Raw genomic sequence first — 17,099 nt, 5'->3', positions numbered from 1 at the left:
ATGCTTCCTCATCCTCTCCCCTTTGCATACATCCAATTATTTCAGTAGAAAAAGAAGACAATGAAATGCCCCTAATAAAATGGCACCCTATTCTTTACATAGGTCTCTGGTCAAATGTAGTGCACTATGGGCCTTTGTCAAAAGTAGTGCACTATATAAAGAATAGGGTGTCATTTGGGACAAACAACAACATGATAGAATGACCAGACACTCAGCATTTTCTTCGTCATAGTTCATAAACAGACTAAAGACCTTTCCAGATATACTTATGGAAGTTGTTAGAAGTGACAAAAAGACAGATAGTGGAGGCATCGTTTTTTTTTTCAGGACATCAAGTTTTATTTTCAAAATATTTTAAACAATTTATTACATAAATATCACGCATTTATCACTAAGATAAATGAGAGATGAGTTCATGAAAATATCTCTAGCCCCTCCCTGTACGCTTGGTCCTTCGTAATGTATAGATCTTTAAAAAGTCCGATAGTGATGTGTAAATTCACACTACCATCACCATATTGCTTACATCTATTCCGTTAAATTCAGATCTGAAAACAAAAGGGGCGTGGCTGGAGGTTGTTTTTGAACTAGGCAATGGTGTCGAATAAATGACAGAATTGGTAGATAAGAAGTAGGATTAGATCATGAACATCCTCAATGAGCACCATGCACACGAATGCGCCGATCTATACACTGAATGGATAGAACATGCAAGTTGTTGAAACTGTTCACTCCATATTTCTGGTTCACTCATGTGGAATACATGAGTCTGCTGCAGCCTCATGCTGCTGATGCTCGCTTCCTGCGTAAACTAAGTCATTTGCCTTTCAGCGGTATAAAATGGGCGTTGTAGTACTTTGTGTGCCATTATTGTTGTTCAGAAGTCGAGAATGGTGCAACTATCTAAATCTGGAGTGAGAGAGAGTCCTGAATTGAAGGCTGGCCATCCTCCAGCAGGTATGGTGGTGACTTGTTCATATTAATTTCTAATTTGCATCAAGTTGTGCATATTTTCTTTGTCCAAAAATGTGTTCGATGTAATGTCTGTCTGGTTTGCTTTTTCGACGTAAGTGAGGTTTACATTCAGTGCATTTACAATATAGACCTGATCTTGTTGTCGCATGCAAACATTGTTACAATCTTGTAAAAACATTGGTTGGCGACAATGTTGGAGCGCACGCTCAAACCTCAAGTGCGTAGGTGGTAAACGAGTTACAACTAAAGTAGTTCTAAATGCCCCCATTACTGCTACTATGTTTTTTTCCCGTTACGATGCGTGATGAAAACTGCATCGGTGCATAACATATTGTGCAAACATGGTACATTCTGTGCTCTAAGCTGCACCCAAGGGACAGGCCAACACTGTCCATATAGTTAAGTGAATATCCCCTGCAGATTTGTGCTTATGTAGGGGGATTTTGAGTCCAAATACTCCCACTCAAACTATTATTAAAATGCTAATTGACGGGATGTTTGCATGTCCACATATCTTTGGTATTTGGGCCTGGCCCACGAGATGCCTATTGCATACTGGTGTGACGTGCAGATGTCCCAGAAAGTACATTCTGGGGCCATAGGTGTCTCTGAGTAAAAGTGATTTTTGGATCAGTTTTGCCCTGCTTCATACCGGTCCCTCAAAGATTCTTTGCACAGTAGAAATGTAATTATTTCTGAGTTGCACGTTGTTTGGGGGCATTCTAGAACATCAAAGCCTTTTTGCTTTGACAGGATGTGGGTAAAGTAGACTCTTTTGATTAAACCTGCCTATAGCAAGTCAGAGGAAAAGAAACAACAATGCTGAACTCTCTTCTCACGGCCAACTTTCTTCTTCCAACACTGACACTCCCAAAGTCTCGTTGTATAATGGCAAAATTCCAAGACATTATAACCTGAAGTTGTTTAGTGTTGTCTTACAGTAACTCTGAATAGTTTTAACTCCTTCATGACCAAGTTCAAGAAGTTGTATAACTTTCCAAATTAAATTCTGGATTTGCAAAGAACGAGTATGTCATTAATATATTTTCACCTATTTTAAACGGATCCACTCTGGCACCACAGTGAAGGCTGGGGGAAAACGAGTGGTCAAGAAAAGCTGTGAGGAGAGTCATGCCACCCACCATGTGAACCCAGAGAGGGAACACAAAGTTCCCAAACCCAGGTACAGTTCAGTTAGCCCCTCCCTGTTTTAGTCTTTTATTCTATTTGGTGCCAAATGACAACGACCCAATACTCCCAAATACAGGGTCTCGTCATTTACAGAGCTCGGTTTGTGTTCAAATGTTTTTAACATTGAGAGTGTGTCAGGAAAACCCTTAAATGCAATGTTTGTCGTTAAACATGTAATACTGTTCTAGATCTGCAGCCACCTCCAGCAGAATGCAGCAAATCAGTGTCTTGACGTCAGGAACACTTGACAAGGTAAGGATATCTGACTTATAATGATGGCTGCATCAGTCCCACAAGGGTTGGCCAAAAAACAGGTTTAGATGGGGGGGGGGATCATTCGTAATGATCATGCAAGTCAAAACACTTTACTCGTAGCCTAGCTTCTTCAGATTGGCATAGTAAAATGGTCTCCTCTGGATTGCTTGGTAAGCCATGATTTTATAAGATGTCCTCATTGTTTCAGTTGGGACATGACTTCCCAGAGACCCCAGTAAGTGTGAAACACAGCAGACTCAGACCTGCTATGGAGAAGGCACACTCGCCAGCTTTCAAGTCCAGCTTCTGCATCCAGCAACCCAAAAAGTTCTGAAGCAGCGTGTTGAAGTTGCCTGAGGGGAAACGTGAAGTCGTCTGTGAAAGACCAACAGGATGTGTTAGTTGTATGCATGAGGGGACCGACATGAGATACCAGAAAATACTTTAATGTTTAACTTTCTTGATTTAATGTAGAATCAATTTGGCTTTTAATTAGTTCCAATTTGTGACTTTGCTACTTTTAGGTGAGAAAGTGGAGCTTTGAAGGGATATGGTGGGTTTTCAGCTTATTCCAAACCAGCACTTACTGTGCCTTAAAAAAAAATGTATGAATGAGACATCCTGTGAACTAAAGGCACGCATGGTGGGCATTTTTTAAATGGTATGTTGCATAAGTGGGTAAAAGCTGGATGACTGACTTTTGTCATTGAATGTTTTCATAGTGAGAAGCTTGAATAAAAAACAAAACTGCATGGCATTAAACATTTTGTCCTTTGTTTTTTTATGGTTACTTCTAGATTCACATGATTAAATAAAATGCAATTAATGAATTGTTCAGTTGAAAGTGTTGCTTTTTCATACTGCAAATTTTGTAATGACCAGAGGGTGGCGACAACTAACTCCCGTTAGCTTGAAGGAGATGGAATTTTTTTTGTTGCTTTTTTAAAAGCTTTATCATGGATGTTTAACACCTAGGAAAACCAGGGTCTTTGAGTCCATTTCCCCTGTCATTATGAGGTATTTTCTGAATTGCTTGTCTATTATATTGATGGGAACTGCTCTTCCACATGCATATTGTACATCACAATCTACACCATTTCATAATTCTAGTACTATGCATTATTTCCTGAGAGTGAAACGTACTGTGGCATGTCTCAGTACGTCTCTGCCAGCAGTATGCCAGTGTCCTGGTGTTTCCACAGAAACTAACCCACAGCAGAGTGTCTTTGAACTTTGCCTCTTTTTTTTGGGTGGCGGGGGGTTCTCTGCATGTGTCGACATCTCTTATAGAGCCCTCACAAAAGATCCCCTGTTGTGAGGATGAACCCAGCCAAGTGCTGAATTGAGTGAGTACTTCTGCCAGAGCCAACAGTATCTGGGGACACTTTGTCTGACAAACCAGAGTAGTGCCCCACTCATCACAAATGTTCATTTTGGGTTTCACTGTTCAGGCTCCTAGCTTATTTCATCTTTTGTTGCCTGTCTTTGTGGCAAAGAAGTCAGTGCCAGTAAAAGCCTTTTATGGCACACTGGGGAAATACTAGGACATACTAACCTGCTATTTTGCAAGATGGCGGTAGCCAGTAGTAGCATAACGCAGGAAACAAATGTTTTACAACAATTGGCAGTCTTTGCCGGATTCTATTCCAGCAGCTGGTGAGGTTGGACAGAATATGCGAAGGCACTCGCTTTGTTCTCACCTTCAGCCTATGAGGCTTTTTGATCCGTTGGGATTCGGGCTAGTTACCTGTGCATTCATAACAAGGAGACTGGAGGATAGATATCATATTAATAACATTGAGATACCATACAGACCTAAAGCTCTGTGGCGCTCAATCTTCACTCAAGCCTTTGGTACCATCTGTGTATGTAATTGAGGCCTCAGTCTCTAGCTGAGGGATGGAGTGGTTGGTGGTCTGCTGAGCTGCAGACAGACGGTGCATTTCCCTGGCAATGACTTCCCAGCCATCTGATAGGGTTGATTGCTTCTATGACATCTGCTGTACTGCTGAGAAAACACGAGTCCAACAATAACCCTGCCTCACACAGGGGAGGAGAAGTTGAGAGATGTAACCAAAATATGTGCTGTTTCTTCATATTCTGTTATGTTTTAGTAAAACATTTCTGTTCAAGAAAATAATTATAGGAATGACATTGTTATAAACAATATGAAAACCAATGCCTAATGTAACTTCTAGTATCCATTGTGGTGTACAGGCTACTTCTGTGGTTGTTTGTCCATGTATATTCTTCTTAAGTTTTTACACCAGGATGTGCCATGGGTGTGACAAGGAAGTGGGAATACATTTTTTTGTTTGTATTTAACAAGGCAAGTCCGTTAAGAACAAATTATTATTTACAATAATGCTGCTGGGCCAATTGTGCACTGCCCTATGGGACTTCCAGTCACAGCCGGATGTGATGAAGCCTGGATTTAAACCAGGGTGTCTATAGTGACGCCTCTTGCACTGAGATGCAGTGCCTTAGACTAATGTGCCACTCGGGAGCTTCCACATAAGAATTTTTTTTTTTAAAGTTGCAAATTTTTTATTTCAGACCGGTCACTTCCGTCCTGAAAATTGAAAATACTTGAAAAGACAGTTGATTGAGATAGCAGTTTGTGCCTCACGGTGTCGCCATACACCTGACTATAATGGTATAAAAAGCAAGCCTTAAGCACTTGTAATTTACTTCACATTAAATATCACTCAATGAAACACTAATCCAGCAATCTTCGTTCAGCAAGTCATTTTACACCACATCAAATACGTTTCGCAAATGTAATGTCTGTCGGCCTACATAGAATAAACGTAACAACAACAAAGGGCTTTGTTAATGCGCATCACTACTGTACTTTGATTAAATACGATTATGCACTTTAGGCATGCACTATGCTTGGTGGTCTGCATGGTTACCAGTACCGTGCACTGCAGTCGATGCGCAGTTGCGCGCACGACCAAGGTTATAAGTGACCTCATGGAGAGAGGGAGGAGCTCGCGCAGTACCTTTGGTCCATCAGAGGATTCATGTGGAGTTAAGCCGTTGGAAAACTTTTCCTACTGAGATATCCATGACATTTCCCAGGTAAATATTTTGACTCAAGTTCAGTGTGTTCGTCTTTAGAGAAACTATCAAGTACAGCTTGGACTGTGTTTAGTTAGGTTTGAGGAGAGAAAGTAGACTAACTTAGCGAGCTATTAGGAGAGTTTAGTTTCGGCTTTTCTCAGGCTGTCTAGTGGAGGAAGAGTTAGCAAGGAGGATGCATACGTTGGAAACGTGTTTGACTGGAAGTGCTGTGAGTTCACATTGAAGAAAGAAACAGAGCGTTAAATAAACATGTCTATTGCTATAAACATGTCTATGTCTATTATGCGGGAAGTGTGTTTAATAGTGAGCGATAGGGCCTCACTTTAAAATAAATTATTTGTTGAGCAAAGTGTGAGGGGGGGTTCTTGTGAAAGTGCCCTCTTTGACAGCTCGAGCTTTAAGTCAAGCTGTTAAGTCTTAACTAAAATCTTTAGACATTTATATTGAGTCCAACCATAGCTTAAACGTATGTTCAAAAACGTTAGCTGTGCAACTTGTCAGATTTTGTCGCTGTTATCAGGCCAGTCAGAACCTTGCTGAACTAAATCCTGTTGGCTTTATTTGATTTTATAGTCTCACGCTGAAATTGCCGCTCATTTTGGCGTGCTTGGGAAATGTGTAAACTGTCAGCAATGCATTCCTACAAGAGACAAAAAAACAACAACAGCTGTTGACTTTGCTACTACTAGGAATAACATGGTAATGGTATAGTAACATGTTAGTTACACACAACGAAAACCATTATTTGACCAGATACCAATTCATTTAAGTACAGTATAGATGAATTATATTTTTTAAATGTAAAACACCACACACTGTGTGCCATAGTAACTAGAATAACAGGTATCCCACCCCTTTTTTAACCCTATCCTCAAAACCTTCCATTTTCTATACTGTTCTTGTGTTGTTACACCTCTATAATAAAACCAAGTAGGTGTATGTGGTGTATTCCCGTGTTTATTGTGAGAAACTAACTTGTTACCATACCATTAACAATGCTATTGCACTTCATTATATTCTGTAATGTTAATTAAGTGCTAAAATTATATCCTGTTTTTAATGGATCAGAAATAGTTTATTACATAGTAATGTGGTCTTGTTTGATGCTTGAAATGTATATGAGGTGGTGGTTTTGAAGTCAAGACTAGAGGTCGACCGATTCTGATTTTTCAACACCAATACCGATTATTGGAGGACCAAAAAAGCCGATACCGATTAATCGGCCGATTAAAAAAAATGTATTTGTAATAATGACAATTACAACAATACTGAATTAACACTTATTTTAACTTAATATAATACATCAATAAAATCAATTTAGCCTCAAGTAAATAATGAAACATGTTCAATTTGGTTTAAATAATGCAAAAACAAAGTGTTGGAGAAGAAAGTAAAAGTGCAATATGTGCTATGTAAGAAAGCTAACGTTTCAGTTCCTTGCTCAGAACATGAGAACATATGAAAGCTGGTGGTTCCTTTTAACATGAGTCTTCAATATTCCCAGGTCAGAAGTTTTAGGTTGTAGTTATTATAGGAATTATAGGACTATTTCCCTCTATACCATTTGTATTTCATTAACCTTTGACTATTGGATGTTCTTATAGGCACTTTAGTACTGCCAGTGTAACAGTATAGCTTCCATCCCTCTCCTCGCTTCTCCCTGGGCTCGAACCAGCAACACAACGACAATTAGCGTGCGCTAACTAGCTAGCCATTTCACTTCTGTTACAATTCATAAACAGCGCAATGCTTGACGCACTACGAAGAGCTGCTGGCAAAATGCACGCAAGTGCTGTTTGAAGGAATGTTTACGCCCCTGCTTCTGCCTACCACCGCTCAGTCAGATACTTAGATACTTGTATGCTTGTATGCTCAGTCAGATTATATGCAACGCAGGACACGCTAGATAATATCTAGTAATATCATCAACCATGTGTCGTTAACTAGTGATTATGATTGATTGTTTTTTATAAGATACGTTTAATGCTAGCTAGCAACTTACCTTGGCTTACTGCATTTGCGTAACGGGCAGTCTCCTTGTGGAGTGCAACGAGAGAGATGCAGGTCGTTATTGCGTTGGACTAGTTAACTGTAAGGTTGCAAGATTGGATTCCCCGAGCTGACAAGGTGAAAATCTGTCGTTCTGCACCTGAACGAGGCAGTTAACCCACCGTTCTTAGGCCGTCATTGAAAATAAGAATATGTTCTTAACTGACTTGCCTAGTTAAATAAAGGTATAAAAATAATAATAATAAAAAAAATCGGTGCCCAAAAATACAGATTTCCGATTGTTATGAAAACTTGAAATCAGCCATAATTAATCGGCCATTCCGATTAATCGATCGACCTCTAGTCAAGACCCAACCCATATGCAGTATACATGCTCACCCTTGGTTTGAGTCATGTTGAAGTAAGTTTGTTCTGTGTTTACATAAGACACTTCCTTGCTTTTTGGAACTCATGTAAACCTCAGATGCTTTAAAAAGTTATTGTAGTTCTTTCTGAAACGTTCTTCATACTGAAAGGTCCGTTTCCATTTTGATGAAAAGGGGCAGATTAATTGAATGAACATAGCATGTCCTCACTGAACTTTGTGATGGTAGGCTACCTGGAAAGTGCTTTGAGTCTGACACAAAGTTCAGATGAATTCAAACCATTTGGTTGTTGTGATCTTCGTCACTACAGTTCAGTTGACCTTACATATGATAAGATAAAAGCTTGTCTCTTCTCTATTAAACATTTCTATATCCATAACCTTCAGAGTTAGCCTATTATCCATTTCACAATCATGACATCAAAGCTTAAAAATATTTCCAGCTCCACAACAGGTGACTGACTGCAGCTGACAGGTGCTTGCTTGTGATGACTGGACTGAAGTGTGCACTCTCATAATAGTTTATCTGAAGAAAACAAATGTTATAAGTCATTTGCAAAGTTACTGTATGTAGCCTTTAAAGTGCCAAGGAGGTCTGTAGTCACAGTAGAGAACCTGGTTCCCATGGTTCATAGCCAGTTGCCCAGTAACAGGTGCTGGAACCAAGGAGACAATTTGGGGGTGAGGAGACAGTCAATGGAGCCACTGACCTGACAGTGTTCAGGCCAGGATGTCCAAACACTGTCCACATTATGTAGCAAATTATTCTACCACATTATGTGGCACATTATTCCAGTAAGAAGCAGCAATATTGAATGTCTACTGACATGAAGAGTTTAATTGGGTTTAAACGACCCTCATTACCAGAAAATTGTTCACCAGAATTGTTTTATGTCGCAAAAACAGGGAAAGTATGTGCTGTTTGTTTTCAGAGCTCTCCGTGTGAGTTGGTTATGTAAAATGAAATGTTATTGGAAGGATTCTCCGTGAACCTGGTTGTGCGCTAATGCCGGTGTAAAGATATGGGTTGACATTAGGGCTGTGATGGTCATGGAATTTTGGTTGACGGTCAGCCAAATGACCGCAGTCTCCATAATAACTGTTAGAATAGCACATTTTCTCCTCTCACTGCGAGTGTACCCATGAGTTTACCAGTTAAATTACCAGGGTTGCAGGTTCCAAGCCAGTTCTATTCATTCTATTTCTATATGTGCTGCTGCTGCATTGTGGGGGTGTTGCCTAGGCAGCCGAAGACTCGTTTGCTACAACACCTTGCTTGTTTCAGCAACGTGCAACAAAGTTTCATCAAGGTGAGAAGCATCCATGTTACTGCAGAAACAGACTCAAATCAAATCAAATTTTATTGGTCACGTACACATGATTAGCAGATGTTATTGTGTAGTAAAATGCTTGAGCCTATATATTTATACAAATGTATAAATATATGGATGAGCAATTTCAGAGTGGCATAGGCTAAGATGCAATAGATAGTATAGAATACAGTATAAACTGTACATATGAGATGAGTAATGCAAGATATGTAAACATTGTTAAAGTGGCATTATTAAAGTGACTAGTGTTCCAAAAAGTGGCCAATGATTTCAAGTCTATATACGTAGCAGCCTCTCTGTGCTGGTGATGGCTGTTTAACGGTCTGATGGCCTTGAGATAGAAGCTGCAGTCTCTTGATCCCAGCTTTGATGCACCTGTACTGACCTCGCCATCTAGATGATAGCGGTGTGAACAGGCAGTTCCTTGGGTGGTTGTTGTCCTTGATGATCTTTTTGGCCTTCCGGTGACATCAGGTGCTGTAGGTGTCCTGGATGGCAGGTACAGATGATGCGTTGTGCAGACTGCAACACCTCTGGAGGGCCCTGCGGTTGTGGGTGGTGCAGTTGCCGTACCAGGCGGTGATACAGCCCGACAGGATGCTCTTAATTGTAAAAGTTTGTGATGGTTTTAGGTGACAAGCCTGAGGTTGAAGAGGCACTGTCTGTGTGGCTGGACCGTTTCAGTTTGTCAGTGATGTGTACCCCCGAGGAACTTAAAATATTTCACCTTCTCCACTACTCTACCGTCGATGTGGATAGGGGGGTGCTCCTTCTGCTGTTTCCTGAAGTCTACGATCATCCCCTTTGTTTTGTTGACGTTGAGTGAGAGGTTATTTTCCTGACAACACATTCCAAGAGTCCTCACCTCCTCCCTGTAGGCTGTCTCGTCGTTGTTGGTAATCAACACTAATACTGTTGTGTCATCTGCAAACTTAATGATTGAGTTGGAGGCGTGCATGACCACACAGCCATGGATGAACAGGGAGTACAGGAGGGGGCTGAGCATGCACCCTTGTGGGGCCCAGTGTTGAGGATGAGTGAAGTGGAGATGTTGTTTCCAACCTTCACCACCTGGGGGCGGCCCGTCAGGAAGTTCAGGACCCAATTGCGCAGTGCGTAGTTGAGATCCAGGGCCTCAAGCTTAATGATGAGCTTGGAAGGTACTGTGGTGTTGAATGCCGAGCTATAGTCAATGAACAGCATTCTTACATAGGTATTCCTCTTGTCCAGATAGGATAGGGCAGTGTGCAGTGTGATGGCGAATTCATCGTCTGTGGAGCTATTGGGGCGGTAAACAAATTGAAGTGGGTCTAGGGTGACAGGTAAGGTGGAGGTGATATGATCCTTGACTAGTCTCTCAAAGCACATCATGATGACAGAAGTGAGTGATACAGGGCGATAGTCAATTAGTTCAGTTACCTTTGCGTTCTTGGGTACAGGAACAATGGTGGCCATTTTGAAGCATGTGGGGACAGCAGACTGGGATAGGGAGAGATTGAATATGTCCATAAACACACCAGCCAGCTGGTCTGCGCATGCTCTTAGGACGCGGCTAGGCATGCCGTCTAAGCCGGCAGCCTTGAGAGGGTTAACACGTTCAAATGTTTTATTCATGTCGGCCAAGGAGAATTAGAGCCCACAGTCCTTGGTAGCTGGCCGCGTCGGTGGAACTGTTATCCTCAAAGCGGTCAAAGAACGTGTGTGGCAGCAAGACGTGTGTGTCCGCAACGTGGCTGGTTTTCCTTTTGTAGTCCGTGATTTTCTGTAAACCCTGCCACATACGTCTCATGTCTGAGCCGTTGAATTGCAACTCCACTTTGTCTCGATATTGACGTTTTGCCTGTTTGCTTGCCTTGCAGAGGGAAAGACTACTCAGTTTGTATTCTGCCATATTCCATTCACCTTGCCATGTTTAAATGCGGTGGTTCGTGCTTTCAGTTTTGTGTGAATGCTGCCATCTATCCACAGTTTCTGATTAGGGTAGGTTTTAATAGTCACAGTTTGTACAACATCTCCTATACACTTCTTGATAAACTCAGTGACATTTCGGTGTACACTGTACATATTATTCTCAGAGGCTACCCGGAACATATCCCAGTCCGCCTGCTCAAAACAACCTTAAAGCGTGGATTCCGATTGGTCAGACCAGTGTTGAATAGTCCTTAGCACGGGTGCTTCCTGTTTGAGTTTCTGCCTATAGGAAAGGAGGAGCAAAATGGAGTCGCAGTCAGATTTGCCGAAAGGAGGGCGGGGGAGACCCTTGTATGCATCCCAGAAGTTAGACAAACAATGGTCCAGTGTTTTTCTAGCGTGAGTGCTACAGCCAATATGTTCATAGAATTTAGGTAACCCTTTCCTCAAATTGACTTTGTTAAAATCCCCAGCTACAATAAATGCATCCTCGGGATCTATGGTTTCCAGTTTGCATAAAGTCCAGTGAAGTTCCTTGAGGGCCGTCGTGGTATCGGCTTGAGGGGGGATATACACTGCTGTGACAATAACCGAAGATAATTATCTTGGGAGATAATACGGTCAGCATTTGATTGTGAGGAATTCTAGGTCAGGTGAACAAAAGGACTTGAGTTCCTGTATCAAACAAATCAAATTTATTTATATTGCCCTTCTTACATCAGCTGATATTTCAAAGTGCTGTACAGAAACCCAGCCTAAAACCCCAAACAGCAAGCAATGCAGGTGTAGAAGCACCGTGGCTAGGAAAAATTCCCTAGAAAGGCCAAAACCTAGGAAGAAACCTAGAGAGGAACCAGGCTATGAGGGGTGGCCAGTCCTCTTCTGGCTGTGCCGGGTGGAGATTATAACAGAACATGGCCAAGATGTTCAAATGTTCATAAATGACCAGCATGGTCAAATAATAATAATCACAGTAGTTGTCGAGAGTGCAACAAGTCAGCACCTCGGGACTAAATGTCAGTTGGCTTTTCATAGCCGATCATTGAGAGTATCTCTACCGCTCCTGCTGTCTCCAGAGAGTTGAAAACAGCAGGTCTGGGACAGGTAGCACGTCCGGTGAACAGGTCCGGGTTCCATAGCTGCAGGCAGAACAGTTGAAACTGGAGCTGCAGCACAGCTAGGTGGACTGGGGACAGCAAGGAGTCATCATGCTGGGTAGTCCTGAGGCATGGTCCTAGGGCTCAGGTCCTTTTAGAGAGAGAAAGGAAGAAAAAGAAAAAGGGAATTAGAGAGAGCATACTTAAATTCACACAGGACACCGGATAAGACATGAGAAGTTCTCCAGATATAACAGACTGACCCTAGCCCCCCGACACATAAACTACTGCAGCATAAATACTGGAGGCTGAGACAGGAGGGGTCAGGAGACACTGTGGCCCCATCCAATGATACCCCCTCACAGGGCCAGATAGGCAGGATATTACCCCACCCACGTTGCCAAAGCACAGCCCCCACACCACTGATAAGTTGTATGTTGTTACAATTACACCATAAGTAATTAATTATGAAACATACACCCCTGCCCTTCTTCTTCTCAGAGAGATGTTTATTCCTGTCGGCGGGATGTACCGATTCCGACAGCATATCCCGACAGAGCCATGTTTCCATGAAACAGAGAATGTTACAATCCCTGATGTTTCTCTGGAAAGCAATTCTTGCCCTGATCTTGTCAACTTTGATATCGAGGGATTGGACATTAGCGAAGTAATATACTCTGAAGCATTAGGGGTGTGCGCGCCTCCTAACTCTGACTAGACGACCTCTCTGACTCCCTCTCCTCCGGCGGCGTTGTTTTGGGTTGGCCTCTGGGATCAGTTCAAATGCCCTGGGTGGTACGAAGAAATGTTACGCTTCGAGAAAGTCGTATTCCTGGTCATAGTGCTGATAAGTTGACACTGCTCTGATATCCAATAATTTTACCCAGCTGTATGTAATAACACTTAAGATTTTCTGGGCTAACAATGTAATAAATAATACGTGTCCTCACAAATCCCGTCTTCAGTCAACTGTTTAAAAATAAAATAAGTCTTATTATTTTTGTTTTAAACGGTTATTTTATTTTCATGACGGTCTTCCTCTATAATCGTGGGTTATACAGAAATTGTGACAGCCCTAGTTGACACCAATAACAAATGTGGCAGAGGGTTGTCAGTAGAGGTCGACCGATTCATCGGAATGGCCGATTAACTGGGGCCGATTTCAAGTTTTCATAACAATCGGAAATTGGTAATTTTGGACACCTATTTTTTTTTTATTATTTGATTTTTTTACTACACCTTTATTTAATCTTTATTTAACTAGGCAAGTCTTAAGAACACATTCTTATTTTCAATGACAGCCTAGGAACGGTGGGTTAACTGCCTTGTTCAGGGGCAGAACGACAGATTTATACCTCGTCACTTCAGGGATTCAATCTTGCAACCTTACGGTTAACTATTCCAACATCAATCATAATCACTAGTTATAACTACACATGGTTGATGATATTACTAGTTTATCTAGCGTGTCCTGCGTTGCATATAATCAATGCAGTGCGCATTCGTGAAAAAGGACTGTCGTTGCTCCAACGTGTACCTAACCATAAACACCAATTCCTTTCTTAAAATCAATACACAGAAGTATATATTTTTAAACCTGCATATTCAGCTAAAAGAAATCCAGGTTAGCAGGCAATATTAACCAGGTGAAATTGTCACTTCTCTTGCGTTCATTGCACACAGAGTCAGGGTATATGCAACAGTTTGGGCCGCCTGGCTCATCTTGTTTTCGAGATGATAGTTTCCTGATTCGACCATATTAATGACCTAAGGCTCGCATTTCTGTGTGTTATTATGTTATAATTAAGTCTATGATTTGATAGAGCAGCATGACTGAGTGATGGTAGGCACCAGCAGGCTCATAAGCATTCATTTAAACAGCACTTTTGTGCGTTTTGCCAGCAGCTCTGCTGTTTATGACTTCAAGCCTATCAACTCCCGAGATTCGGCTGGTGTAACGATATGATGTGAAATGGCTAGCTATTTAGCAAGGTGCGCGCTAATAGCATTTCAAACATCACTCGCTCTGAGACTTGGAGTAGTTATTCCCCTTGCTCTGCATGGGTAACGCTGCTTCGAGGGTGGCTGTTGTCGTTGTGTTCATGGTTCGACCCCAGGTAGGAGTAAGGAGCGAAACGGAAGCTATATTGTTACACTGGCAATACTAAAGTGCCTATAAGAACATCCAATAGTCAAAGGTATATGAAATACAAGTGGTATAGAGAGAAATAGTCCGATAAATCCGATAATAACTTCAACCTAAAACTTCTTACCTGGGAATATTGAAGACTCATGTTAAAAGGAACCACCAGCTTTCATATGTTCTCATGTTCTGAGCAAGGAACTTAAACGTTAGCTTTCTTACATGGCACATATTGCACTTTTACTTTCTTCTCCAACACTTTGTTTTTGCATTATGTAAACCAAATTGAACGTTTCATTATTTTTTCGAGGCGAAATTGATTTTATTGATGTATTATATTAAGTTAAAATAAAAGTGTTCATTCACTATTGTTGTAATTGTCATTATTACAAATACATTAAAAAAATTGGCCGATCTGCTTGTTTTTTGTCCTCCAATAATCGTAATCGGTCGACCTCTAGTTGTCAGTCCACCCTCCTTGAAGTTGAGTGGGATGGGGTTTTCTGTTTGTTTCAAACAGAAAATTAATCTCCTGTTTGCAAAAGGGGTCTTGTGTTTTATTCAGATTTATTCTACATTTGTATGTGTACAAATACAATGCCATTTTGGGGAAACCCCCTCTTTATCTCTGGTCTCCTTCACCACCAGCAGTTACCATACCAGGTCTGTTAGGTGGTTGCTACTTAAAGACGCCAGGACATTTCCAGTATTAGTCAAGGCTGCCTTCTCGTCTTGTGCACCAGAGGCATGGAATAGTCTACAGTCCATGCTTCATCTAGATATGTGAGTACCACTGAATTAATTTTAAAATATTGATGGGATACTCTATTACAGAGAGTAAAGTTTTTTTTTAGGCTGGATCATCTTGTTGTATATTTAATTCTGTAATCTGTTGATTGTCGCTGCCTTCTTGGCCAGGTCTCCATTGAAAAATAGACTGGGCTTAAATGGGCATTTCCTGGTTAAATAAAGGTACATACATAAAAAAAGCCTTCCCAGAAGACTGGCCAATGATTTTGGAATGAGATCTTCTATGAACAGCTGTCCATATACTTTTGGTCATGTAGTGTAACTAGACATTATTAGTTGTCTGTCAAAGGATTCTCTCACAGTTAATAATAGGAAGCTAACAATATATCATCATTTCATCCTTGGTTCTTGGTGCTATGATCTGCTCAGTTCAGCTGACAATGGCTAGGTCTAATCTTCAAGTTGTACACAGGCTATTACATTCACCAGTATCTAGCCTATAGGGTACAAGGCATTGTGTAATTGCATGTACAATTTCTCAAGGGTTCAAAGCAGTTTGTATGTATCGCTCGCCTTCGCTCTTTTAACACCACCATTTAATTGCCCTGCTTCCCTCTCAGCATCAATTAAAATGTTACAGAATGACAGATGCATATTGAGTTGCCTTGCTAGATTGCTGGAGGATTTGGTTTCTGAACAGGAGAGCAGCTCAGGCAGAGAGAAGAGAGAGAATGTGCAAGCAAACAAAGCTACTGTACGACCCTGTGAAATTTCAGTGACCTCATTAGCTCACTGAGAACATCCAGTTTAGAAACCACAATTATTTGGGTCTGCCAAAAGTTTTATGATTGCACCATTTAATTAACACATTTGACTCAATGAGGCATTCCATCGAACTGACATGGTAATAATTCATTCATGAAAGGACTCTCATAAAAACCCTCAGTGGGCTACAATACTGTATGAGACTCCAAGCCTGTGTGAGTTCAACCAAATGTGTGTGTGTTTTAACTTTACCTCCTGATGAAACAGCTGTTATTGATAAAAAAAAACGTGTTAAGTATTTAGAAAGCTGCAGAGAGAAATGGAAGGCTAAATCGCAGTGTTATGGCCAATATTCCCTCTAAGCTGCGAGCGCTCACAACTCCCGTGCAAAAGAAATGTCAGCTGCGCAGAGAAGAACAAGACTCAACTTTCTAGTTTTCCCCTTTATTTAACATTGTCAACATATCGCTCTACTGTGGGAATTGAATCAGTGCGATATTATACACTTTCAATGTGCCATACCGAAACAAAACAAACTATGCAAGATTTAGTATGCAATAGAGGTCGACAAATTATGATTTTTCAACGTCGATACCAATTATTGGAGGACCAAAAAAGGGCGATACCTATTAATCGTCCGATTTAATATTTTTATTTATTTATTTGTAATAATGACAATTACAACAATACTGAATGAACACTTTTATTTTAACTTAATATAATACATAAAAAAATCAATTTAGCCTCAAATAAATAATGAAACATGTTCAATTTGGTTTAAATAATGCAAAAACAAAGTGTTGGAGAAGAAAGTAGAAGTGCCATGTGCCAATATGTGCCATGTAAAAAAGCAAATGTTTAAGTACCTTGCTCAGAACATGCGAACAAATGAAAGCTGGTGGTTCGTTTTAACAAGAGTCTTCAATATTCCCAGGTAAGAAGTTTTATGTTGTAGTTATTATAGGAAATATAGGACTATTTCTCTCTATACCACTTGTATTTCATATACCTTTGACTATTGGATGTTCTTATAGGCACTATAGTATTGCCAGTGTACCAGTATAGCTTCCGTCCCTCTCCTCGCCCCTCCCTGGGCTCGAACCAGCAACACATCGACAACAGCCACACTCGAAGCATCGTACCCATCGCTCCACAAAAGCCGTGGCCCTTGCAGAACAAGAGGAACAACTACTTTAAGGTCTCAGAGCGAGTGACGTCAC

At 41.0% G+C, this 17,099-nt stretch overlaps 2 protein-coding genes across 2 annotated transcripts in view; both read left to right on the top strand.

Annotated features, from left to right (window-relative positions):
- The first annotated feature begins 712 nt into the window (after positions 1-712).
- LOC135538668 (death-associated protein-like 1 homolog) lies at positions 713-3,183 on the top strand. Its single transcript, XM_064964567.1, has 4 exons — positions 713-957; positions 2,059-2,158; positions 2,355-2,418; positions 2,630-3,183. The coding sequence occupies exons 1-4, from the start codon at positions 891-893 to the stop codon at positions 2,753-2,755; spliced, it is 357 nt and encodes a 118-aa protein (XP_064820639.1). The 5' UTR covers positions 713-890; the 3' UTR covers positions 2,756-3,183.
- A 2,240-nt stretch (positions 3,184-5,423) lies between these two features.
- The window catches only part of LOC135538662 (protein TANC1-like), a 293,087-nt gene continuing 281,411 nt past the window's right edge, over positions 5,424-17,099 (top strand). The window contains 1 exon segment of the mRNA XM_064964546.1: positions 5,424-5,505. The gene's annotated coding sequence lies outside the window, so the exon portion shown is untranslated.

Source organism: Oncorhynchus masou, unplaced genomic scaffold (genome assembly GCF_036934945.1).
Source record: "Oncorhynchus masou masou isolate Uvic2021 unplaced genomic scaffold, UVic_Omas_1.1 unplaced_scaffold_16___fragment_2___debris, whole genome shotgun sequence".
In the NCBI taxonomy this organism is placed as follows: Eukaryota; Metazoa; Chordata; class Actinopteri; order Salmoniformes; family Salmonidae; genus Oncorhynchus; species Oncorhynchus masou.
This window is presented reverse-complemented; position numbering and strand designations above follow the sequence as displayed.